We start from the raw sequence: 24,875 nt of genomic DNA, 5'->3' as shown, positions 1-24,875 counted from the left end.
TGTTATTTAATCTCCCGCGTTACGCAGTTACAATGCCTGCTTTGGCATTGATAAGTGTATGGTATTAAGTGTCAGTCAGTCTGCATTTTAAAATGCTTATTTTTCTGAATTCATCACCCATACCCCTAGAAAACTGACCCTCTTCAGGATAGCCCCCTTTAAAGCTATAAAACACCGCAGGAGAGGAGGCAGGAAGTTGTATGCATCCACAGACACTTAAGGCTCCTTCAGCAGCAAATGATTACCTGAAAAAACTCCCCCATCAACTTTATCTTTTCCAAAAGCTCATTATTCCTCAAGCCAAAGACATTTACAGAGTGGAACTTAAAAGGTGTAGGAGACTTTTTTTCAGCAAACTATCCCAGTGCTCAAAAGGAAGCTTGAAGTCTCAAGCATCTGAAAGCAGTTGTAATCTCTACCATAAAAGTTGCAAAACAAACTTTCTTCAGAGGGGGGGAAAAAAAGACACCAGTATGAAAGAGCAGAATGATTTTCAGTTTAATATCAGCTGCAAACAATCTGAAGTAAAACGCTTTATTCAGAAATACAAAACGATATGTAGTTTGGCAATACAGTATTTTACAGCTCTGCCTCGCCCTGCACCCCTTAACCTGCGAGAATTATCACATACAGTTTACTGACCCCCCCAAAATGTCTTTCACAGTAGTTGCACAAAGTCTGTGCTATGAGACGGCTTAGATGCAAGCAACACATGGCCCATTTGTGAACATCCACACCGGGAATGCAAATCCTTCCCCGCACCACAGCTTCGATTCCCAGCCACCTTCAGTAGGGTCGCTCTCGTCTGTCTCCTCTCTGCTCACCTCTGTGGGTGGGGGTCAGAGAAGAAGCGTCACTGTTCGGGCAAACTGCAGCTTTCACCCCAAGACCAATGGCATGATGATACACTAGGGCACGGCCTGAACTCCTGACGATCTCAGAGCTAGGCAACCACATGTAGCTACTGCCTTTTGCCCAGAGCAAGTTCAATTCAAAATAAACACTAAAACAGAGTGCAGAAGTTACAGTCTGGAGGAATACTGAACTGGGTGGGGAAAAAAAACCCATTAAGCTAAAATCAACAAGAACACTTGTTTCTGTTAGACGGGGATCGATGGAAAGAGAAAGCTAGCAGGACAGCAGAAAAGAAACAAGGCCATTTTAACGTTTTACCAATGCATAGTGCTTCCTAAAAGCATCCCACTCTCACGTGCAGGAAAGTCTGTGAGCGATCAAGACGAGCACAAGAGTGGTGTAGGTCTTACCTTCCACCCATTTTCCACCCGTAGCCCCCCCGATCTCCTCCACGGTCTCCCCCACGGAATCCACCGCGACCTCTGAACCCACCTCTCCCGCCGCCACGATCTGCAAGAGACGAAACGCCAACTGAAACCCGGACACCATGTCGATTTTGTTTTACAGAGATCATTCTAAAAGGTATTTCAGCGACGGCACACTAGAAAAAAAATAAAATCAGCCATCATGGAAAAACTCATGCACATGATCAAAACTTTTACTGGGTAAGTAACGAGAACTTGTTACAGATTATAGTCTTTTTTGTGCAAAAAAAAATCGGCCTTTGTTTCCCCACACTCTCCTGACGCAAGCCCACTGAACTGCTAGCATGCTAACTGGTATGAAGAACCAATGAAGTGTTATCATGTACCTCCAGAAGCATCCCCTGGCTTCGGCGTGCCACACTGATTACACTCCATCCTCCTGGCGAAGTTCATGTTGCCACAGGAGCTGCAAAAAAAAAGAACCAGGCCTCCATTCCTCAGCTATTCTGGGTTTCACAGCAGTAGCCACTCTCAGGGCAAAATAAAGCCGCCATTTCGTCATCGCGGGGGGGAGACATGACAGACAAGAACAAAAAGAACTCCTAAGGTTTTGTTATAGGTTAAAATGTACTTTTCACATCTATGGTATATTTCTGAACATGCTGGAGTATCATTAACCAGCATCCCCTACTCCCCATGGACTTACTACAGGACTGTAGTACATGGACTGACAACTGTACAATGTATGTATAATATAGGGCAACATTGTATTTGCCTCTGCTTTTCCATGCTCTGGGGCCTGCAAAGGCAAACTCCAAACTCCTGCGCAAGAACAGCTGTAGATCTCTCAAACGTCAGATTTTAGTTAGCTGAGGACCTGGGCAGAAATCATTGCCCATCCCTGCCTGTGCCTCTGATGAAGCCCAACATGTGCAAAAAGCCAACGCCTCCAAGCAGACTCGAGAAACAAAGCAAGTAAAAGTCCTCTGGCACCGATTTTCTGCCACGTTGGTTTAACACTATTAACGATCTCTGAACTGTAGCCACCAGCTTGTAATTGAGTCAACAGGAGCCATGAAATTACAGGCATGGACAGCAGCAAAACTAACTTGGATTGTAGGCTTTGCTTTTTATAGCTACAACATGAACTATAATTATTAGGCTGCTGTGCAAATGTTCAGCCTTTCAACTGAGAATGACCATGCAGCTGACACAGCAGAAATTAAGTGGTAGGCATCAAAAAGAAAGAAACATACTTCTATCCTCCTTACACCCCACCTACGGTACACAGAAATGTGCCAATTTCTAAATATTTTTTATTCTGATCTCAAAGCATAATGATAGGTTTTCAAATGGTCAGTCTGATGGCAAATGAACCAAGTCATTGATTAAAATAACCGTGCTGCCGAGCAGCGCTTAGGATTCCAGGTTATGGATTAAAATTCCACATCGGACACTGCCGGTGCACCCTTGAACAGGGCAGTTCACCCCGCTGTATAAACGGGAACAAACGTAAGCTGGGGATAAAACTGTCAGCCCATGTAAAAGATCGTGGGGAAAAAGTCCGATTTGAGAAGGTCAAGATGGATCTGTGCTCGTGCTAGGTTAAGTTCAACTCAAATTGAACCTTCAAACCCAAAGAACTAAGGCAAGTTCTTTAGCAGATAAAAATACAACAGGCACTATGGTCATCCTCAATCACGAAGAATGTGAAAATACTATAATAAAAAGTACGAACAACCTCCATTCCCAAGGCTTCTCTAATTCTTAAAAAGAAGTGGCGTGACCTCTGGCACTTGAGAGGGCCCAGACTTACGGGTTGGGGCACAGCCAGTCTCCCCCCTTCATGTCTGCACCGGGACCTCCGCCGTAACCCCCCCGGCCTCCATAGCCCCTGGAGCCTGGCAGGACGGGCAGAGAGAGAGGGAGAGAGGGGAAGGTCAGAGAGGCACCGCAGAAAGCATGTCAGCACATCCAATGAACTACAGTGACAAGGCAGAGTGAAAAAGGAAGATTCCGTGTTCATAGACTAAAGCAAAACAAAGAAGAACTGTTACTGAAATCAAGAGCCAATAGCTGGGAAGCTCATCTAATAAAATGAAGTTGTGCATGAATACTGCCCTTCCTACATTAGAAAACAGCAACGAGCCCACTGACAGACACCCAGTCCCTCGGCTGCCAACCCACCCCATTTCTCAGGACCTCTCGCTTGGCCTTAAAAACCTAAAAAAGTAATTTGATAAGAAAATGTAACCCCGCTTAAAGATGGACCGAACACCGTAGCATGAAGGAACTGAAAGAGTACCTCGTCCTCTGCTTCCCCGCTGCAGGAACTCAGGCCGCCTCGTGGCGAAGGACACCTTGATGGTCCGGCCATTGAAGTCCTTCCCTGCACGGAGAGGCCAACAGTGAGACAAAGAACACCTGCAGCGTTTGAACTGGGGATACAATACAGTCGCAGCCAGAGCAGAAGGCTCACGTTACCCAAAGCTTTGTTGGCTGCTTCTCGTATTAGGATCTAGGAGTACACAGTGAGCCCAATGGCTCTCGGATCCCAAGTTCAAGCCTGGGTCATGTCACTAACAATTTCTGCAATTTCCCTCAAGATTAATGAAGTATCTAACAACCAGTTATGGCTGGTTATCTTAGCTTCCTGGCAAACCGAGATCCGTCACCACTCCAGCAATCGGTGCCAACTCCTGCAAACTGCACTGCGGAACTTGCAGGTTGCCTAATGACATAGCTCCACAAGCAGGTATCACCAAGCAACATCTCAAGCACCGTCTCCACAGGGGCTACAGAGCTCACAGACGCAGAGGCAAATACAAGCGTCAATGCCACATTTGTGGAAAGAAAAAAAAAACATCTCACCATCAAACCAGTCAATGGCTGCTTTTGCAGAAGGGGGATCATCAAAGGAGACTGTGGCTTCTCCTTTCAACTTTCCCGTTGCTTTGTCAGTGTATAAATTAATCATAGGCTGGCCAGTCTTCTTGTTCACCTGTTACACAGAAGAGAAACAAAGAGGTACCATTCAGCAATGCATCCCTCAGGCAATTGTCAACTATTGTCACAATGATTTTCACTACTCGCACGAGTAGCATTAACTACAAAATGTATAATGCAGGATCAGAATGGGGGGGGTTAAGCCTTTCACTGGGTAACCACCTGGAAGAGAGCAGTGACCAACCTTAATTATGCCAATCTGTTTGAAGAAGTTCGCCACCTCGTCCGTGGAAGTGTCTTCAGCCAGCCCCTGGACAAAGATGGTGTTGTTGTCCGAGTTGTCCTGTTCACCACCTATTAGAACACATTGAAAATTAACAGTGAGAAAAGGCCAGTCGACTCACCTAGCCGACTCAGTGGCTAATGGATAACTGATGCGTAGACCAAGACTAGACTATCGAGTGCCATGAGTGATACCGCAGTCAACTAAACCACTATCCTGCTGAAAGAGTCTTGTTTTGCCGAAGCAGTAAAAGACTGCATTAGATTTAAAATCCCTCTAATTTGCCCAACAGTCTTGGGCTGGTACCGAAAAATAATAAGCTTCATGCATGTTGGTTTCGATAAGGGTATGTCATTGTACAACACTTGGTCTCTGTCCCAAGATTATGCCAAGTGTACAATGCCCTTAAATTTAATATTAATTCATAACTTAATAGTGTAGTTTACAGGGGATAAACAGGCTAAATTCTAAAACTGAAAGCAGCTCTCAGCAGCCAATTAGCAGACTGACATTTCCATACCATCAGGGGCTGAGAGTTGCTGGGGAGGTGTTGGTAAGAAATCGGCAGCAAAACATCTGACGACAAGATTGTTTTGGGACAGCACATCTATGCACAAACCTCTGAAGAGCTACTACACAAACTACGACTTAAAAACCCACAGGCCAACAACACATTCTGGAGCACACAAAATGCTGTACAGTCACTCAATGTGCAGCTTCATAGTGAGAGAAACCATGACAAGTACAGAAAAGGAGCAGAACGGAAAGACGTGAGGGACGCCTCGACCAAACCAGATGCAAGCAGCCCCCACAACACTTTCCACACGCGGAGCTCACCTGCTTCTTTCTGGCCATAATCTTTGGGGCCTGAAAGAGATCAAAGAGGAAGAGAGAGAGCCGTAATAAACCAGTGCACCAGCCTCGCCTAAAAAACAAACAGCAAATCCATTCTCTCACTACAATCCCTACACATTTCACCCTACCTCAGTTAAAAAAAAAACATACATACACAGAAGACAAACTTAAGGCATTGATGCACCAGTTTTCGTATAGCTGCAAAACCTTGTAATGCCTGCCCAGTATCTGGGAAGTCTACTTAAAAACCACCACGTTTCCTCCAGCTACAACAAGCTCCTTCTTCGCCACAGGCACAGCTTTCATCCCCCTTTCTCTGGGGTAAAGATCAACGAGGTTCTTCTGTTCTCATCATGCAACAGTACCCTTCTGATTCAGCACTTTCATAATAAGGGTTTAAGTTCCCCCAAGGGCATTAACAAAAAAAGAGATAGGAACAGGTGGGAGTGCCTTGCTCTGGAATGCAACAAGAAAATGGTGGCTTTTTAGAGCCGATCTGGTTTTTGATAAAGTATTTCCACTGAAAGTTCTGATGCTCATCACTTACCACCGAAATTTTTGAAGCCACCACGGTCACCACCTCTGCAGAGGAAAAATTGAAGATATGATGCCTTCCTGTGCGACACTGTGAGCTCTAGGGCTCCATTACGTGCTAATCAATAGGCAGCTCTTTCCACTGTGATTGTGGCAGAGTCCCTTAGCGGAGTGGCCCAGCAGACCAGCTCGCGGAGAAGTGACCCGAGGACGAAGGTCCGCCAGGCATTTCTGATCTTCCATCAATGCCCTTCTATTCCATGGAGCTAATTTCCTCTATAAAAATTTCCAAAGGTCTTAAATTTCAGAAATAACTCTTGAAGACACCATAGCTGCTCGTTAAGAGAATATAAACTCTAGCCTGCTCTTAAAATAGCTCAGAATAACGTCTACATAGACTGATGAGCACATTCCTCAGAAAAGCGTAACTGCTGCCACAGCATTGTTTTTTAGCTGTCGCTGAGACCTTTCATTTGATTTCTCTTTTAGAATGTGTATATATATATATGAGCTTCAACAGCAGAGGTCGAAGTTTTATTTCATTCACTCTGAAACCTGTAGCATAAAATGTAGACCAAGTTAACACACATAACATTGAACTCCATGAAAACACTCATGACACTATGAAGGAATTAACTAGTTCTATTAAAAAAACAAAACCTTAAGAAGTTACAAAAGATGTGTAGGAGACAAAATGATACCCGTGTTACTTTGAACCATTAGTCGTGGTGTATGTGACCAGGGGCTTATTCCTGGGTCTGATTGCAAAGTGTATTCCAACATATCATCCTTATTGTGCTACCATGAGGACTGTGTACTTTGTTACGAATGTTACTCTCATAACACTGTTTTACAGTATACAGCAGGCAAAAAAGACGTTTTTACTTTACTGCAACTCAGTTGGCAAATAACCATTACCCATTATATCAGATGGGGCCAACTGCTTAGTCAACTCAAGGTTACACAAAAGCATATTGCCACCGCTCCTAGCAAGATGTTCAAAGTGGACCACTGTGGGATGTCAGAGTACGCTGAGTGTATTTTCAGCTCATGCAATGTTTATAGAGCAGTAGGCCTGTTTTCTGGTCCAACCATAGCCAAATGAAGGTAAAAATGAGCTATATGGGCAAACAAGTACAATGATTTTCTTGTTTTTATTCTTCATATGAAGTGCACAATTAGACATTTCAGTGTTTGAAAGGAACAAGTCAAATGGCAAGAGAGGTTTATAACTCAGGGGACCACTCAAAGTGGCCATTAAATGTCAAGGGCAGTGCAACTCCCAGTAAGTAGAAATGATGGTGCAATTAGCTCTGTCAGAACCCTCTGTGCTCCCCAGTCCTGCTTTCCCACTGGACTGGCTGCAAAAAAGGAGAACCGATTCCAAAATTCTCTAAAAATTCCATTCACTTGCCAATTCAATAGATTCATATAGACCAGTTGCAACTGGTTAAAGGGCCACTCAAATTTTCTATCTGTATTTTGCCACGTTGTCCGGATTTCTCCGTCAGCATTCCCCATGTTAAGAACCTGAATTTGGGAGGCATTCTATGGAACCTCAAAAATGTGGAGATGGACTTGTGCAAACTGAACCCCAAGACTTCCAGTGGGAAAAGGGTAGGTACTATGTGCCAGTGCCACACAACACAGTTCGGGAACTGACGAATCTCAGATGAATAGAAAGGAGAAACAGCCAGAGTTTTGGAACCATTTAGTAACACCCTTACATCAATCAAAGTCACTGTTTAAAAAAAAAAAAAAAACACATCCAATATGCTTTACAGAGTGCGGATATACGTACCCTCATAAAAACTTACAGTGACTTAGCAGTGCTAGCCAAGCATTTTTGAAACCTTGAGTTTGCAGTCGCCATGGGCAATCATCAGAGCCAAATCCCACGAAGCTGAGAAAAGTCTCAAGATTCCCGGGATGCACTTATTAAGGCCAGGGCTGATAGACCTGGGTTACTTATCTTGTTAAAAAAGTTAGGGGTGCACTCCAATCCCCAACATTAAATCACACGCTACGTTAACACACGGTCATGGTCTTCAAGAAAGACAGGAGCAGACAATTACCAATAAGCAGAGCAAACACCAATGGTGGCATGATAGCTCATCCCCGGAGATATTTTTGGTGTAAATCCATGTAGTGTTGCTGGATACTCATCTTTTGAGAACCAGGGACTAAAAATGAACAATTTATTCAGTGCTGGGAGATGAAAAGAGAGGGGGGACCAAGGAATTGGACACTACCGATTTGTCAGGATCACACCCTGAGCTGCCATGATTCCTCACAAAGCGAGGATCTTGGGAGCCTGCTCTGAATTTCCACAGCAGTAACGCCTTAGCTGAATGGCACTAAAAAACGCTAGTCGTAAAAACCACACAAACTCACAGAGATGAGTCTGCAGAAAGTCTGTCAGCTTTCAAGTCCTTAGCAGTATATCTCAATATAAACTGCTATGAGTGACCATAATGTCATTTACTCCAATTCTTGTACAGGACTAGATATGTTATCGTGCGTCTTGTAGGACTGTTTTTTAGTCTCATTCAAGTAAAAAGCGTTACTCCAGTAACTTGGGAGAAGGGGCAAAATTTTAAAAATTACCTCTGAAACTTCAGATTCAGCACTCCGAGAGCCAGATTTCACAAAGGCTCCCAGGCTGTTTAAGAACTGATAATTGTCTGTCACTGCCAGAAGGCTGGTATCCAGCTTTCACAACCTATCTAACACTGTGTGAAAGTCTACATGACCACCACGTGGAACGCATTTGTAATGAGCCACCTGGATGACTTCTTATTTCCCCCCACAGGAGGGAAATCACTGATGGGACTTAAAAGCATATTTTTAGAACTCAGAGATGCCTTCTCAGTAAAACTTCATAGGAAATTTCATCTTACTCCTTGTCTTCACCAAGTGACAGTTCTGTACTTTTATGCCTTCCGATTGTGTACTCTGTCAAGTGTCCTACTTAACATTTCTATTAGTTTCCTGAATAAAAGTGCCTACAAAGACTGGATTACTACAATCCGCACGTCTCCAGTATTCAGTTACCAGCCCAGCCGAGGTCGGCGCACATGTTCCAATCCGTGCTTGAATGCGTCACCTGGATGTTTCCATAATGATCATTCACTGGTAAAGGAAGCGGGAACTGGTGGCATTTAAAACCTGGCAATGATGCAACCCCAGCTGCTCTGCACTGTGATCACCCACTGGGTGAAACAGCCTTCAATTTTACGAGCATTAACAAGAACTGGGTTTATAAAACTGCGTACTCCAACCAGGGCAAAGTGAAAGGGAGTTTCAGTTACTCGTCACACTTTGACTAGTCATCTACACCAAACCTACTGGTATGGCATGTCTAAAACATTTCATTTAAAACAATTTCAGGTCTGAACTGCACTATAAGATGGAGTCTTAATGAGCATCTAGTTCAGGCAACTGTGCTCATGCACTGTGAGCTGAACACCTGGCAGGGCTAAGTGCTTTGCAACTTACCCCATCCCAGAGAAGGGTCCTCTTCCTTCCCTGTCATATCCACCTCTGCCTCTGTACCCTTCCGACTGGCCCCCATCATCTGGGAAAAACAGCCACCTTTGAAATGCGCAGGTGTAACACGTTCCAGGCTCTGATCCAACACCACCCGGCACAATTCACTCCCAAAAGCAGACCACTTGTAAAAAGGAGGGGGCTGGGGGCTCCCCAGGTGGCACTGCAAGCTTGTGCCAATCCTCATTCTCCACACAGAGGTACAGGAGCTGTTGCTGCATCTTACACAAGTGGCTCCAAACCCCATCCCACGTCCACTGGTGTTCGCTCTCAGCCATTCAACTGTTCTGCTTACAACTTGATTAGATCTCGGTTAAACAATTTTTCTGTTATCGGTGCCCAGTTTACCAACACTGCGGCATACAGAACTGCTAAAACAAAGAGAAAACTGAAAACAATCTGCCTACAAACCCAGCCAGAATAAAAAAAAAACACAGGAGTCTCAGACTCCCCCTAAAACAAGTGTTGGGAACCACTCTGTGGATTTCAATGACTGGGAAACTCCTCCGCCGATTTTACCTTCAGGATTCCTCCGCCCATAGCCACCCTGCTGATGTCCCGCCGACTGCTGTCCATACGAAGACTTTCCTCCATACCTGAAACATGCCACCGGAGGAGGAGGTCAGGCTCAAAGTCAGAGGAGTTTGCTTGTAACCCATTTAGACCTTTGATTTGCACATAGACTTGGTTTTGAAAAGAACGTTTCTATAGACGTACATCACAGCACCTCCAATGCAAGTCTCGAGAGATGGCCTGAACACCTGCAAACGTTGCGAGTTAGAGATCCGTTCATGTCCTTACCCTCCAGATGTCTCTGAGTTGTCGCCTGCTGGCTGCTGTCCATAAGCACCCGAAGAGTAGCTCGGCGTAGCCTGGCCATAACTTCCAGCTAAGTGAACAAGAAGAAAAAAAAAACATCACCACAAGGAATGCAGAAATATGCCAATTCAGGTTTTGGGAAAAGGTGGGAGCATGCAGAATGCAGTCCTGTCTTTCCTCCACAGCTCCTACTAGGAGGAAACATTACAACTCAGCAAGATCTTTTTTTTTGTCTAGTGCAACACAGGCAGCCTTAGAGCAGTGGGCACTGGGTTCAAATCCCAGGGTGCTATCTGTGCAGAGTTTGTACTGACTGGACATGTTCATGTGGGTTCACTGCCACTGTCCATAAACATACTAGTAGGATCATTGTCTCTGGAAAAAAAAAAAAAAAAAATCAGCCAATGTCAGTGTCTGCTCTACAGTGGACTGGTGTCCTGTCCAGGGCGTACCCTGCCCATTGCATGCTGGTAGTGTAAATGACTGAAACGGACTTACCAGGCTGCGACTGTCCGTAGGTTGATCCATAACCCCCATAGCTTTGGCCATATGAAGCCGATCCATCGCTACCCTGGCCATAACTCTGCAACGAAAATCAGAAAAATGTAACCTGCACATAAAACAGATGTGTACGCGTGCGTTACCTTCCTGGACACCGACCAGAAGAGCACAACACGGATTTGTCTCAAACAAGCAGAGGAAAATGCAATATCTGCACACCGGTTCAGCCACTCCAACCCATCAAAGACAGCTTTGTGAGGAGGGCAAAGCTTAAGAAACCCCATGAGCACCCCTTTCAGTAAAGGCAACCCAGAACAGATTAGGGGGCAGAAGGAATGAGAATGAGAAAGCCACGCAGGGACAGTACCTGGGTGGTCTGGTAGCCTTGGGATGGTGGCGCTCCGTAAGATGGATAGCTGAAAACAAAGAAAAGAGTATAAAACAAGACAAAAAAAATAATCTGCACACGAATAAAGACCTACATTGCAAATTATAGCACAACTCCATCCTAGAATAAGAAGCCTGTGCATCAGAGCAGGCAGGTAGAGGAGTTAAAAACACGTCATCTTACAGCAGCATTAAAAGGACTGCTTTCAACAATTTCTAGCTTTAGACACATGTGACTACACAAGGTATCTCAGGACAAAGCAAGCTGCAGGCCCTCTCAGAAAACAGTCAACAATGAAGTAGCATTGTGTAATTATCAATAAGTGTAATTTTCTGCAAGGTACCAAAATTACCATGTAAAAGGGGCAGACTTGTGTACTGTAACTCGTACTGCATGATGCGACTCCAAATGTTATTTGGTGTGTGTGTGTAAGAAAGTAGATCTCTTGTAGATGTCGACCGCAGCTGCAGCCTGAACTTCAAATACAGCCAAACACACCCCCCTCCCTTTAAAAAATACCTTTGTTGCTGTGCAACCGGCTGACCGTAACCAGGATCTACAAATTTAAAGAAAGAACACATTTTAATCACACATTTGTCACTTTCAAGGCAGAGACAAGCAGCTCAGGCATGTTCTCAAACCCGGGCCTTAACTGCATCGGATTTCACTGAAGATCTACCGGGACAAGTTTCGATTTTCCGAGATGATACAACCGCCCTGACGTCAGGAGAAGAAGGTAAGCAGCAGCGATTCATACAAAACAGGAATAATTTGCGGAGCGGAGGCCCAAACCACACCACCCCCCACTGCAAACATGGCGGACTACCTCCAGCCGCCACTTGGAAATGCGTCATATCGGTGCAGTCATTGCTTCTCAATAGCCGTTTTCCTCCTACCAAAGGAACGGTTAACACTAGCTGCTGCCTGGAGGGCTTTTAAAAGGAAAAAAAACAATCTAATTAAACCAGAACTCGACAACGAAGCGCCCGAAAACTACGCTGAGCAGCAGCCAAGCGCTGGTTTCAAATTTCCCGGATTTTTAAACCCCGCCGCCCACAGCTAAGCCAGGGACGCGCCGTGGCGTGCTCAGATGCGGAATGCATCAGCTTACCCGATGCCATTTTTCAGCAGTTTGACCCAATATCCGATTCTCCCGGTTTGCACACCGTTGCTCACAGCCGCTGCAGGAGAGACTCTGCGGCCCTTATTCGCCTGCGCCGGCAGCTACCACTCGCCGCCCAACCGGGCGCGGCGGGGCCCTTGGAAATAGCCAACAGAAAAAATATGGATAATTTCCGCGTTGCTTTCTTGGATTTATCCCTGTACGGATTAGAGTAATGCGTCCTATAATTTATTGTGAAAACGACATCGATTTTTCCCCCCTCCGGTGTACCCTATAGTCCTACACACACACCCTTTCAGCTTCCCACAGTGGTACGTTCCGCGCCCGCCGCTCCCCCCCCTGCCCTTTGCGAGTCACGTGACACTCGGAAGGCGGAAGCTGGCCGGTGTCGGGGCTGAGCGCTGTGGCCGAGGCGGTGGAGATGAAATACCGTCTTGTAGCACAGTGGCTTAATAGGGGCAGAATGGTATTGGTCATTTGGATGTTTTTCTGGGGGGGAGACCAATGCGGCTGGGGCTCAGGTTAATGAAGCGCAGTGACTCCGGGCGCCAGGGGACTCCACGTGTTTGGATACCCCATAAGGCAGCTCCCATTACCCGCCTTCAAAGGCGCGAATATCAGCTCCTAGTTAAGACCTATAAAGCCCCCCCCCACACACACACACACACACCCACCCACCCCCTTGGCCAGAGCCTGTTACTGCAATCAAACAGCACAAGGCTCGGTACACCCTGTCCATCGCAGGGCGGACAGATAAAACACACACACTTACACTGGGCCAGTACTCCCAGCAGCCGATTAACATGTCTTTGCACTGCATGAGGAAACAAGGGACAACATGAGAGAACGTACACAGGGTCCACAACCGAGCCCAGGGCCGCAGCGCTGTGAGAAGCCACACTAACCACTGCTTCACCGTGCTGCATGCAAAGAATTACTGTAACAGAACAAGCAGTTACAGTTATATTTACATATATAGTAATAGGATGAACATATAATGGTCTTGTTTTGCGATTTGTTCTGTTTTTTTGTTGCAACAACAATATATGTGCAATACACACAAGAGTAGGTATAACGTCGTCAGGGTTACATAATCAAATAATAAAAAGGTGGTAAGGTCGCTGGACCTCTTTCGCCAAAGACAGAGTTATCATCTAGATTCGTTTTAAATCTGTGCACAACGGGTCTTCGCAGGGTCAATGTGATGAACGTGAACAGCGGCTGCTCACGCACGGCGCCTGGTCCTGCTTTGCACCTGAACGGGGTTACTGAGAGCGACGTGATGTTCACGCCCGACAGAAGCCGCACGGCGTGGGTGTACAAGCAGCGTCCATAGGTCAATCGGGGATGTTTTCCAGTTCTTCCAGCAGGAGGCGCTAAGACGCTGGAGTTGGATGAGCGTCCCTGCAGGGAATCTGGTAGCCAGGTTCCTGCAAGTATCTACAAAAAAAGCGGAAGCAGGAAATGCATTGCTGTAAAACATGAAGCTGAAAAGTTCTGAGAGAAATTCGCTTTAATGCTCTTGCGCCGCTCAGTCCACATCACCTGAAGCTGAACAATCAGTCCCCCCCCACAATTTCGTAGACGCGTCGGGACAGCTGCTCTCAGCCACGGAGGATGCACGGCTTGAGGAAGGTGAAAGCATTTCTCCCCCGGCTGCATTTGGAAGTGACCCTCGGCGCAGCCGCGGCCGTGGCGGTGTCGGTCGCGCTGTTCCTCGGCACAGCCTGCTTCGGCGCCTCGCTGGATGCTCTCAGCCTGGGGCCCAGTGTTGCCACGCACTGGCACGGTAAGGACATAATCCGTGTTGGGCTCTGGCACCTGTGCTTGTTCTTACTGTCTAGCTCAGATTGGGACGATGTATTTTGTAACTCCTCCCTCCGTGGGGTTTGCAGTATTCTAAAATTGTTTATTTCAACATTAAAGAGGAATATTAGAGGGCGCCAGGCTGTGTGGTACCCAACGGTTACGGGGGCAGTGAAGTAAAGATTAAGACTTTGCAAGACGGCACCGGTCTCTCCTACTTAACTGAAAGTAAGATGCAATGGATATGTCAAGAAAAACAGTAAAAATGTAAAACTACAGACTAAAATGTTCTAAAACCATTTAAGAATGTTTGCTCTGTGCTCGTTTCCGGGCGGTGTTGCCGGTATTGTCCCGTGGCGTGGATGAGCCTTCAGCTATCGTATTTTCTCACGAGAAAGTGAACCTCGAGTTGTCTGCTAAACCACCGGATGACAGGAATTAGGGAACATTAGGGAACTAGATGTTACAGTATCTCAGAATAGCAGTCCTTGAAACAGTAAAAAAGGGGTCTGTTGAAGCTGTAATATTTTTATTTACAGTACCTATGAGCACAGTCTGCCAGAGTAAATGAAAAACACGTTCAGCTGAGAGTGAAGTATACTGAGAGCAGTTATTCATTCTAATAATTATTAATAATATTATTTATATTCTACTAAGAACAAAATAATTCACTTAGGTGGAACTGAAATCTGATCAAATGTTAATTTAAAAACACTAAATAGAAATAAAATAGACTAATAAAAACTGTTATGAGAAGTGGGTTAATACCTGTTAGATGGAAGGTGAATTAAGTTATTGATCTTCAGTGCACGAGTGCACCAGGTGAACACCTGAAAACTACAGCAGGGCAGGAGCTAGTTCTCCTGTGAGGCACTGTGGAGCTCTGTGAATGTGCTTCTCCCTGCTCAGGGTTCACCAGCTTATGTCCTCTATGTGCAGTGCACAAGCTGGTGAGCCCCTCTCCTGTCCTCTGTGTGCAGTGCACAAGCTGGTGACCTACACGTTCTTCCATGAGGACCTGGGCCTGCTGCTGCTCAGCACCGCCGTGTTCTGGCTCTTCGCCGGAGGCCTGGAGCGGAGCCTGGGGACGGTGAGGTTCTGCTACCTGCTGCTCCTCTTCTCCTGCTGGACCGGCCTGCTTCACACCCTGCTGGAGCTGCTCCTGTACGAGCCGGGCGCTGGGAGCCAGGTCCGGGGCTTCCTGCCCGTCACCTTCTCCGCAGTCGGCATGATGGCCAGGCATTCCCGGGTCCGGAGGTTCCTGCTGTTCGGGGTCAACGTCCCGATGGCACTGTTGCCCTGGCTGCTGCTGACCCTGGCGCTGGTTGTCCCGGGCAACAGCTTCCTCTGCAACCTCATCGCCGTCGCCGTGGGAGACATCTGTATCCTTTTCTTCCCTCCCCCTCAGGTTCTCTTAACTCCTATCAGCACCAGGTCCCAAGTGTTTTCCTCTACGTCTAGGTTAGTTTTTCTTCTCCACCCAAAGAAGAGAGCCCATTTTAAATATGCAGAATCCCCCATCATTTTTGTTTTGATTCCTGTCTTCATACTTTTCCCCAAACTGCAAGTGCAGATTTGGAGCGAATGCTGCTCTCGTGTAAAGAAAGATTGGGCAGATGCTCCTCTTTATGTCTGCTGGCTGGTGTTGAGGGCTGGCGATGCTCGTCCCTGTGGCTCAGGGTTTTCAGGCCCGCGGCTGAGCTGTGGGGGGTGACAAGCGTCAGACAGGTGGCTGCTGCTGACTGCTGGGCCATTAAAGATCCCGTGGCTCCAGTCCCAAGAGCAGAGGACTGCTGTAATCTGGCCTCCCTAAATTCCCCCCACCATTCAACAGGTGAACAGTGAAATTTCTCACTCCTCTGCCTGATCTGCTGTGCCGAATGGCTGCTGTTCGTCACCCAGGTGGGGCTGCACCTCAGTGGTGTAAATCGTGGGTGCCCTCTTATGGGTGAAACCTTTTTGAGAACCTTTGGGACACAAGTGCCATATAGTAATACTTTTAGCAGTCAGACGAGAGTTACCAGAGTGTATGTGTGCACAATTGCCAGCTTAGCTACTGTCGACTGTCAGACTCAGGATTGGCACAGCAGGTCTCAGTCAGAATCGGATGAGAACTGGAGGTGGTCTCCGAGTGAGGAAGGCGCTGGAGTGGTGAGCAGTGTGGGGCATCTCGCTCGCTCAGGCTGGGCTGACCTTGACTGGAGCTGTGAGCGCAGACGCGAGAGGGTGGTGCTCTGTCTGCCAGCTGTCGGAGGCGAGAGCAGTGCTCCTGGACCGGAAGCTGCCCTTCAGGCTGTGGAGGAGGCTGGGAGGATCGCTGTACGTCCCGGCGTCGGCAGAAGAGAGGAGGGCAGCCCTGCAGACTCCGTACGTACAGCTCGGTGTGCGGGAGACCCGCTCTGTCCTGGTTCAAGGTCTCTCTGCGCTCAGTTCAAGTCCAGTCGAGTTTTATTACCTTCTAGGAGAGAAACATATTGTGTGGCAGAGTCCAACACCACAGTACAAGATAAACATCACTAGCAAAGAGTTCAGACAGCAGCATTTCAGATTTTATTTCACTTTAAGAATGACAGTGCTTTTTTTCCCCCATTTTCAATCTCATCTTTCTTACGGCATGACCTTCAGTTGCTACTCCAGATATGGAGTTTTTTAAGTTATAAACGTGGTGTTTGAGATAAATTAATCAGCGGCACTGTGGCTCAAAGGTTCAGCTTTGCTGCCTCACAGCGCTGGGGTCCTGGGTTCAATTCTGGACGTGGGCTGCTGTCTGTATGTTCTCTCTGTGTTCGTGTGGGTTTCCTCTGGGTGCTCCAGTTTTCTCCCACAGTCCAGAGACATGCAGGGTAGGTTAATTAGGGCGGAGCGGTGGCTCTGTGGCTAAGGATCTGCGCCTGTGAGTGGAAGGTTGCCGGTTCAAATCCTGCAGCCGGCAGAGGAATCCTACTCCGTTGGGTCCCTGAGCAAGGCCCTTAACCCCAGCTGCTCCAGGGGCGCCGTACAATGGCAGACCCTGCGCTCTGACCCCAAGCTTCTCTCTCCCTGTCTGTGTGTCTGTGTCTCCATGGAGAAAAGCTGGGGTATGTGAAAAGACGAATTCCTAATGCAAGAAATTGTATAGGGCTAATAAAGAAACATTATTATACATTATTATTAATTGACTTCAGGGAAATTGGGGCTGATGTGAGTCTGCCTGCCTGCCTGCCTGCCTGCTCGGGCCTGTAAAAAAAGCTTCAACTGGAGGAATGGCTAATGATATATCTGCACTCTTCATTTCTGAATGGTTAATGCTTTTATTCCTTTCCTTCCCTTTGCAGAATCAAACCAATCCCGGGCTCCTATCCAGTTCAAGCCTATGCTCCGCTGTCCAGCCTGCCATCTCCCCACACTCCCGAGATGCATTCCCAGAGTTTCGAGGGCTGGCGGAACTCTCCCTGTAGTCACGGTCACGGACACAGTCACGGGCATTCGGCTGCCCACCACATGCCCAGCCCGAGTGCCTGGGGAGTCCCTGCTGGGCACACTCATTCCGCCCCCCCAGCCCTCTTTCCTGGGTATCCCGCCAGCTGTCCCCTCTCCACGATCAGTCCGGGCGGCCGCCCGCCTGGCGGGAGTAACGCCGGGGTCCCCGAGGTGACCGTGCCGGTGGGCAGTGCCGCTGTGGCGCAGCAGGGGCGGGCGGTGTGGAGTCCCGCCGGCCCTGTGGTCAGATGAAGAGCTCCTGTCCTGTGATGGGAAGATCGGCTCGTGCCTGGTGTGTCCTCTGGTGCAGCTCGTGTCCAGTGACGCTGCATGGAGAGCTCAGTACGGGGGTGACCTGCATCGGCATCGGCATCGGACTGCATTTATTAGCCATTAACGGTTCCAAGCGGGATCGTTAGGAAGTGAAACAAGGGGATTTTCTGGATGCTGGTGAATCTTGTTTATTTGTTTTTTTTTTTCATTTTTGAGACAAGAAGGAGGCCTTTATCAGGCTCTTTTGAATTCCACAATGGAGCCTCCATGCTCCTGTGACGGCTTCCCGTTTGAAAAGCAGCTTTGCAGAAGCCTGTTGTGCAGATGGAGAGACTACAGGACACATTCTCTAAGGGGGATTTGATTCAACTGACAGATCCGTTTGGGTCTGGAGTGTGGCTGGGTGTCCCCCCATTTAGTGAAACACTAAAACAGCTGTTGGCCCTGAGATTTTAGAATTAACAGTTGTTTGGGGGGGGAGGTGACCTGTCATACTTTCTGAGATTTAAATACCTCTAAAGATGTCAGTTCCCTGAATGTTATTTGGGAAGTGGCGTGATGGCAAGTGCTGCTGTCTCAGAGCTTGTAGATACTTGGTTCGATACTTTCCGTGTGGAATTTGCATGTTCTTAGAGGGTTGTACGGGTTTCTTCTCTCTTCCCAAAGGCCTGCTGGTTAGGTTAATTGATGTTTCTGTGTGCCCTGAGCCAGGGTGTCGTCCTGCTCATGTATGGTTCACCTTGAGTGGCTGTGATGAAGGCTTTGAATGTTCCTGTCAGTGTGGATTAAATATTAGTTTCTTCTCACCTAGACTGATGCTGATTTTGTTTTCATTAGAATTATTTTTTTTTAGCATTTTCTATAATGAAAAGTGGAACAGGGCAATGCAGATGAAAATATATTCGAGTCACGGGGAGTCTTCCTACGGCCTCAGGTAAAAGGAGACAGACCGAGGCAGGACATGAAACCGTCAGGGATGCAGTCATCATTATGTTATGGATGTGGTGTCTGGGCCCATTGAAAATAATTTTCTTAGCAGTACTACTTTGTTTCTTTTACAAAAATACTGGTAAAAACTGTTTCACACCCCGTTTTAGCTTTCAAGGCTTTTCCAGACGGAGCTATTAAGAAGAGCAGCCTTGACGCTAAGAGATAATAAAACTTCGACAAAACATAAAAAGGCGAAATCAAACTGATACACCACGCATGAAGTGCTTTTTTTTCCGGAGCCAACTATTAAAAATCTGAAAGATATTCCTTTTATGTTTGAAAATGGAAGAAGCACACCAGCTGTACACCCTCATACACCCCTGACGCACATCAGGTAACCAACCGCAGGGACGGGCGTATTTGCATTTGCAAAAACCGTATCGACATTAACACTATCCTCCATTTGTAATGGCTCCGGCCGCCAGCAGGGGGCGTAGGAAGACGCTCATTAATTAGACCACAGGTGCGGAATCGAACGTGAGAACAGTCTCGGTTACTGTAATAAGGAGCCTGCGATTTCACGCCACCACACTCTACACACTCCTACGCTAACAACGCCACTGTGTGTTTCACTCCAAGCACCTTACCCATGCCTGAACATGCCTGAACACATGTATTTCTGTTCCAATTTTGCCCCAGGCTCTGCTTTAGCTAAGCAACCGTGCACAGAAGAGAGATCTTTATCACCATGCGTTGTTCTGTTCGACACAAAGCATTTTTGAGACGCAGCTGGGCGAGTTCTCGGTTCTGTGAGCGATATCCAACAACGCATAAAGTGTTGCAGTGCCTCAAACCCAGTCCGTGCAGTTCCTGAAGTTCCCAGAACGAGATTTCCACTCGGAGAAATAAATGCCTAAGTTGCTAATCGGCCATTGGTGTTTTACATACTGACCAGAAGGGCAAATGCAAAGTAAGGTGGTACTGTGGTAATTCTAAAAGATGAATGCTGGTTTTCAGGCCTTGCAGGGGCAGCAACACTTACTGAGCAACACTTCTGTCTCAGCTGTGCCTCATGGGAAGAGCTATGGATTTTGAGCAAAAGCAAAAAAAGGAACATGAGGATGAAACCTCTCACCGTGTGAGAGGTGCTCTTTTAATGGGGAAGAGGGCTCTCTGACTTACTCCAAAGGTCTGTTGACAGAGCCCTTTGGAACATTTGTAGAACATTAATGCGAGGTTTTACAGAAAGCATGAGTCGGGTAAGAGTCACCAGAAACACCTCTTTGTTTTATAGTGTTCGTGTTAAAGAAAATGCTCTCGTCAAGCTGTGTCTTGACATAATAAAAACAAGTTAAATAGACATTTGAGTCTGTCGCCTGTACAGCAGAGGCCTTGGTTCAACTCAATATGCTGCTATAACACTTGCAAAACAAGATTCCTGAAAGCTTTCACACGCGTATTCGTAAAGAAGAAGCCATTATCCGTTGTGGGAAACCAAGATATTTAACAAAAGACACCATTATGAACGTTTGCCACTGCTGGTCTTTGTTATATTTGAGGTAACCATGGTGACACTAGACTGTGACAAAGCAACAGTTTTTAATCATTTATATTCGCCAGGCCTTTCCAATCCTGGCTTTTAACAGTTCATTAAGGTAGGTCATGGCATTATTATGACCTACTGTAATAAAGATGGTAAAGCCAAATTACATCACAGTCAAATCATAGTAAAACAGGGTACAGGAAAACTCTATTTATACTCTGGTTATCAAAGGTAAAAAATATCTTAGACACATCAGAAGTTAAAATATACAGTATGTTATAGGTATTGTCATTTTAAATAAAATCTCCAGTACTGCTTTCTTTTACTATAACTGTTTTGTAATCAATACAACTTAGTTAGGTTAGAAAAAACCAAGCTTGTATTTAGCAACCTTTTATTCACTTTAAGATCACAAGAAACGTTACAAATTGAGCCACTAGCCTGTTTGGTGGTGAGTAGTTAATTGATTCCAGGATGTCATCCAGCTGTTTCTGTAAAGAAGCCAGGGTATTGGCTTCAACGGCACAGCTGGGCAGCTTGTTCCACTCACCCACCACCCTTTGGGAAAAGAAGCGCATCTTGTTCTCAGTTTTAAATGCACTTTCACACAGCTCCCAGTTGTGCGTTCTGCTTCGTGTTCCACTATTTATTCTGATGAAGTCTGTGGTTTGACTTTATCAACATACAGTATTTGAGGATTTTGAATACTTATATTGTATCAAGTACTTTAGAAACCTTTGATCAGAATGTTCAAAAGCCTGAACACAACACGTCTGAGAAAACTATACCTGAGCAATGATTAGGAATTGTTGGAGCTGATCCATTACATTTGCCATTCAAACCTGAATAACTTGTTGTCGGGTGTTACTTGTCATTAACATTCAGCAGAGACCCGTAAAATGTTATTTTTTACTACAGAATGAAGTTCTATCAGAATAAACTATTCCATAACATTTTAGAAGAAGATCATTATATAATTGTTTCTGCATAAATACTTTAGCATATCAATATACACTGCTATACTGTTTAAATATTCAAGAATTACAGTATAGTTATAACACCCCTTAAGATACACTGAACTGAAGTGATTAGACTGTCAGTTGTGACATAGTAACATTATGTAAAGTCCAAAGACCAGCCCAATTACAAAAAAAAAAACATTTAACAAACTCATTCATACTGTATGTTGTCTAGCCGGATGTGATACAAAACCCCAAAATGATTTGTCAAGTCCTCACTAAGCCAGCTTCCGGGTACAATTTCACCATCATTAAAATCACAACGGGACTGAGATTTGAACACTGAGCAGAACAAATCCCATTGAAATAGAAAGACCTTTTTATTTATAAAGCACTGATACTGATATCAGCACAAGGACACACATAGGCAGGTGTTCTGACTCAACACAACAGGAATGCACAGAACAAAGCACTCTGGATAAAGATACAGCTTTACTGTGTCCTAGCAGGTGAATACAAAGCACTTTAATTATAAGAGGTATGTGTGTGGGGACAATGTATTTTCTCCTTTCATGTTAGTTTTCTTAATAGTTGGAAATTTAGTGTCTATGTCTTCCCACCAGATGTCCAATTTGAAGTAGCATTGCTGCCTGGCATCACTGGAGCCCTGGGTTCAGTTCCTGGGGTGTGTTTGTGTGAAGTCTGTGTGATCTCCCTGTGTCCTTGTGGGTTCCCTCTCTGTCCAGAGACATGCTGGTGGGTTAATTGGCTTCTGTGAGAACTGGCCGTGGTGTGAGTGTCAGTGTGTCCGTGTGTGTCCTGTCACGGACCAGCGTCCTGGCCAGGGTGTATCCAGGCTTGTGCCTGTTGCTTGCTGGGATAGCGAATAAGGGACATACAGATGAGTGGAGAAGCAATTTTACAATTTAGAAAAAAAAAACAAAGAAACTGGGTTATCAGTGTGTGAGACAGACACATAACTTACATGCACGATTAAAATGCAGGTAAAAAGAATAAAAAGCAGTTACCAAAATTAAGCAAGTTAATAGCCGTGGGAATAAAGGATAACGTGTATCTAAGTGGTGTACATTGTTGCAGGTAGGGTGTGTTTAGACGGCTAGGACTCTTGACTCCTGAGTGCCTGCAGGCATAGGGTTGAAAGAATTTGATTAAGCTTTAAGTAGTGCAAATCTAAAACACTAAGAAACCACTATTCTGGGATAAGCGATTATTTTTTTCTTCAAAATGAAATTCGATCCTTTAATTGATACGTCGTATATTTACGAAAACGTCCAGTTAAAGAGCAGGATATATTCAGACATGAAATCTCGAATCTCGAATAAGGGGTTTCTGGCTAATATAGAGACACCTAGTAACCACTATTTAAAAAAAAGCATCCAATTTTTAGCGATATAAAATGTCATAGTGTTACAGCCGTGTTTTAAAGAACTTTTCTGCACACGTGCCCAGGTATGGCAACTCATTTGACGTAATCGTTGCGTCATCGTTCGTGGCGTTAAATCTACACCGATGGCGAATAGTTAGGAAAAAACGCCGATTCTTATCTAGGCACGGCATCGCATAAAGTACAGGAAAAGATAGCGCAGCTCTTTCGCAACCTCGGTTTCTATAACCCTTCACCCACCCTCGCCTGCCAGCGGCCTCGGCCAGGGGCGACCCCGGTCATGTGACCATGACGCTTGGGCCACGCCTCCCCTTGGGTTGTACTACCTCTACAGCTTTGGGGGCGATAGAGAAGACAAATACGTTATAAGATTTTTTCGTTTTAATTTAAAAAGAACAATATTTAAAAGAAATGCTGTGAGAATATAGTCAATAAATCATTTTAAATGGAAAAAAATCTTTAAAATACTTTATAAGTTAAACATCCCTGTCTTCACCTTCCCTCTGCCCCCCCCGGGTCACTCGAAGATTGTAGCCGTCGGTGTGGCTCTCCGGGTGTTATTGCGCATGGTCAGTGCTGGAGTTTCCGTACTGGGCTGAAAGTCTGTGGTGCAGGTGAGTGGCTTCAGTTGGGTTATTTGTGGGGGAGTCCGATGTGTTTTTTGTTGCTGTTCGGTTTAATTACGGTGGTGCATCGAGTTCCTTCGCGAAACTCGTAGGAAAAGACGCATCTGAATACTGTTTTTATCCGTGACATTCACGCCGGCTCAGTGCTGGCTGTACTGCAGCCGGCAGTGGTTGTGCAATTAAAGTGACACCGTGGTCCGGCGTGAAGACAGCCGATGTGAGAGTGTATTTTGATTATCATATGGTATTCGCGCATGCTTTACATACATTTCAGTAAGGTTGTTTGTGAGACTTGCAGACAAACGAACCGTTTCTCTTTATTAGAAAGCACGTCTGCACTCCACAGCACTATCATGTTTCTGTAGTTGCTGCTGTTTTAGCTCTATAGCTACCCGTGGCAGCCGTAAAGTTTGTCGTTTTACATAAATGTTCATGGTAATCTTTTGCAGATTAGACTGAAATTGAACTATGTGTTTTCCAGTTAACATTTAGAAGTTGGTCGTTAGCTGTGTTGCCGGGCGGTGAGCGCCTGCTTATTCACAGGGATGATGACGTTTGACGGGTTTAACTAAAGGGTTTAAATGCTTGTGCACTTCACAGTTTGTTCGTATTTGTGCGATTTCGTTTACGGCCTTTAAGTTATACCGTTAGAGGCATTCAAGATTTCGATAAAGTTAGAACATCGACCATCGTTTGACGTTTTGTTCCGCTTTCTCCGGGTAAGTTTTGCTTTAAGTGACTTCGCTCTCGCAGCCAAATCAATTTTATTGGATTGGGTTTGCACGTCATATCAGAGCGTGCTGACACTGTAAAAACCGGTGAAGTGTTGAGTTCAAAGTAAACGGAGACTTATCTTTGTAGTCTATCAGTTCCTGAGGAGATCACTAGGAATTGTACACGGATATCCAGCTAGCATGCACTTTAGTATATGTACAGCATGTTCTATCGCAGGATGTGTTTTAAGATGCACTTAGAAAACAGGGAAATCATCAGAGGGGATACAGAACTCTTCCTTGATGACAGTTCTCAGAAAGCAGACTGTGATCAAACACGACAGTCACGGCGTCTTGTCCTTCACCCCTTTACAAAATCGCACTGTTTGGTATTTCTTTTCCCATTGGGGGAATGCTCTTGGGTGACGTATTTAACGTTTAATACTGCTGCCTGAAAAACATACAGAAGGAAGTGTTTCGCCTACCTTTAGTCATTGACTACGTCTGATAAGAAACACGTAAGACGTTAACCTGCTGAATATGTACTTCTGTGTTTATTCATGGAAGTTAGTCGTACATCTGAGGCTGTCGTTTATAATTTGGTGCAATTTATGTATATAAGGAGAAACGCGGTGTGATACAATAGTACGTGTGAAGCATAGAACAGAAATTAAAACCGCAAATTAACTCAGTGAAACAGTAAAAATTAGGGCATAGTGAAGCCTGTGTCATATAAGCCAAGTAAAGCTTTGGAGCTGCCTTATCTTAATTAAAGGTATATATCGATATATTAGCACACTGTGTGTATAAAGTAAACTTGCTTCCGGAGACCCTTGAGCTGTGTTTCTGATTTGAGGGTTGGGTTTATCCGTGTTTGGACTCC

The 24,875-nt window shown here is 45.7% G+C and overlaps 3 protein-coding genes across 6 annotated transcripts in view; 2 read left to right on the top strand and 1 right to left on the bottom strand.

Moving 5' to 3' along the window:
- Positions 1-474: 474 nt before the first annotated feature.
- On the bottom strand, positions 475-12,525 carry taf15 (TAF15 RNA polymerase II, TATA box binding protein (TBP)-associated factor). Of its 3 annotated transcripts, none has more exons than XM_088615597.1 (16): positions 12,267-12,492; positions 11,675-11,711; positions 11,135-11,183; positions 10,765-10,849; positions 10,249-10,336; positions 9,967-10,043; positions 9,397-9,475; positions 5,912-5,946; positions 5,347-5,376; positions 4,471-4,580; positions 4,152-4,281; positions 3,586-3,669; positions 3,097-3,181; positions 1,667-1,746; positions 1,266-1,365; positions 475-826 (listed from the first exon to the last, which is right to left on the bottom strand). In XM_088615597.1, exons 1-16 carry the CDS (start codon positions 12,274-12,276, stop codon positions 787-789), a joined length of 1,119 nt encoding a protein of 372 aa, XP_088471723.1. In that variant the 5' UTR covers positions 12,277-12,492; the 3' UTR covers positions 475-786. The 3 variants fall into 3 exon arrangements, with proteins under 3 accessions (XP_088471723.1, XP_088471721.1, XP_088471724.1); XM_088615595.1 differs by lacking the exon at positions 12,267-12,492 and adding an exon at positions 11,982-12,174; XM_088615598.1 differs by lacking the exon at positions 5,912-5,946 and having other exon boundaries at positions 12,267-12,525.
- Positions 11,715-18,626, top strand: rhbdd2 (rhomboid domain containing 2). 2 transcript variants are annotated; one of them, XM_088615600.1, is made up of 5 exons: positions 11,715-11,891; positions 13,473-14,067; positions 15,065-15,466; positions 16,301-16,451; positions 17,399-18,626. In XM_088615600.1, the coding sequence occupies exons 2-5, from the start codon at positions 13,896-13,898 to the stop codon at positions 17,793-17,795; spliced, it is 1,122 nt and encodes a 373-aa protein (XP_088471726.1). In that variant the 5' UTR covers positions 11,715-11,891; positions 13,473-13,895; the 3' UTR covers positions 17,796-18,626. The 2 variants fall into 2 exon arrangements, with proteins under 2 accessions (XP_088471726.1, XP_088471725.1); XM_088615599.1 differs by lacking the exon at positions 11,715-11,891 and having other exon boundaries at positions 13,142-14,067.
- A 4,509-nt stretch (positions 18,627-23,135) lies between these two features.
- porb (P450 (cytochrome) oxidoreductase b) overlaps positions 23,136-24,875 on the top strand; it is a 31,556-nt gene continuing 29,816 nt past the window's right edge. The window contains exon 1 of the mRNA XM_088616459.1: positions 23,136-23,267. The gene's annotated coding sequence lies outside the window, so the exon portion shown is untranslated. The remainder of the gene's footprint in view (positions 23,268-24,875) is intronic.

Source organism: Lepisosteus platostomus, chromosome 22 (assembly GCF_059453375.1).
Source record: "Lepisosteus platostomus isolate fLepPlt1 chromosome 22, fLepPlt1.hap1, whole genome shotgun sequence".
NCBI classification, from domain to species: domain Eukaryota; kingdom Metazoa; phylum Chordata; class Actinopteri; order Semionotiformes; family Lepisosteidae; genus Lepisosteus; species Lepisosteus platostomus.
The sequence above is the reverse complement of the archived record's forward strand: the minus strand, read 5'-3'. Positions and strand labels throughout refer to the sequence as shown.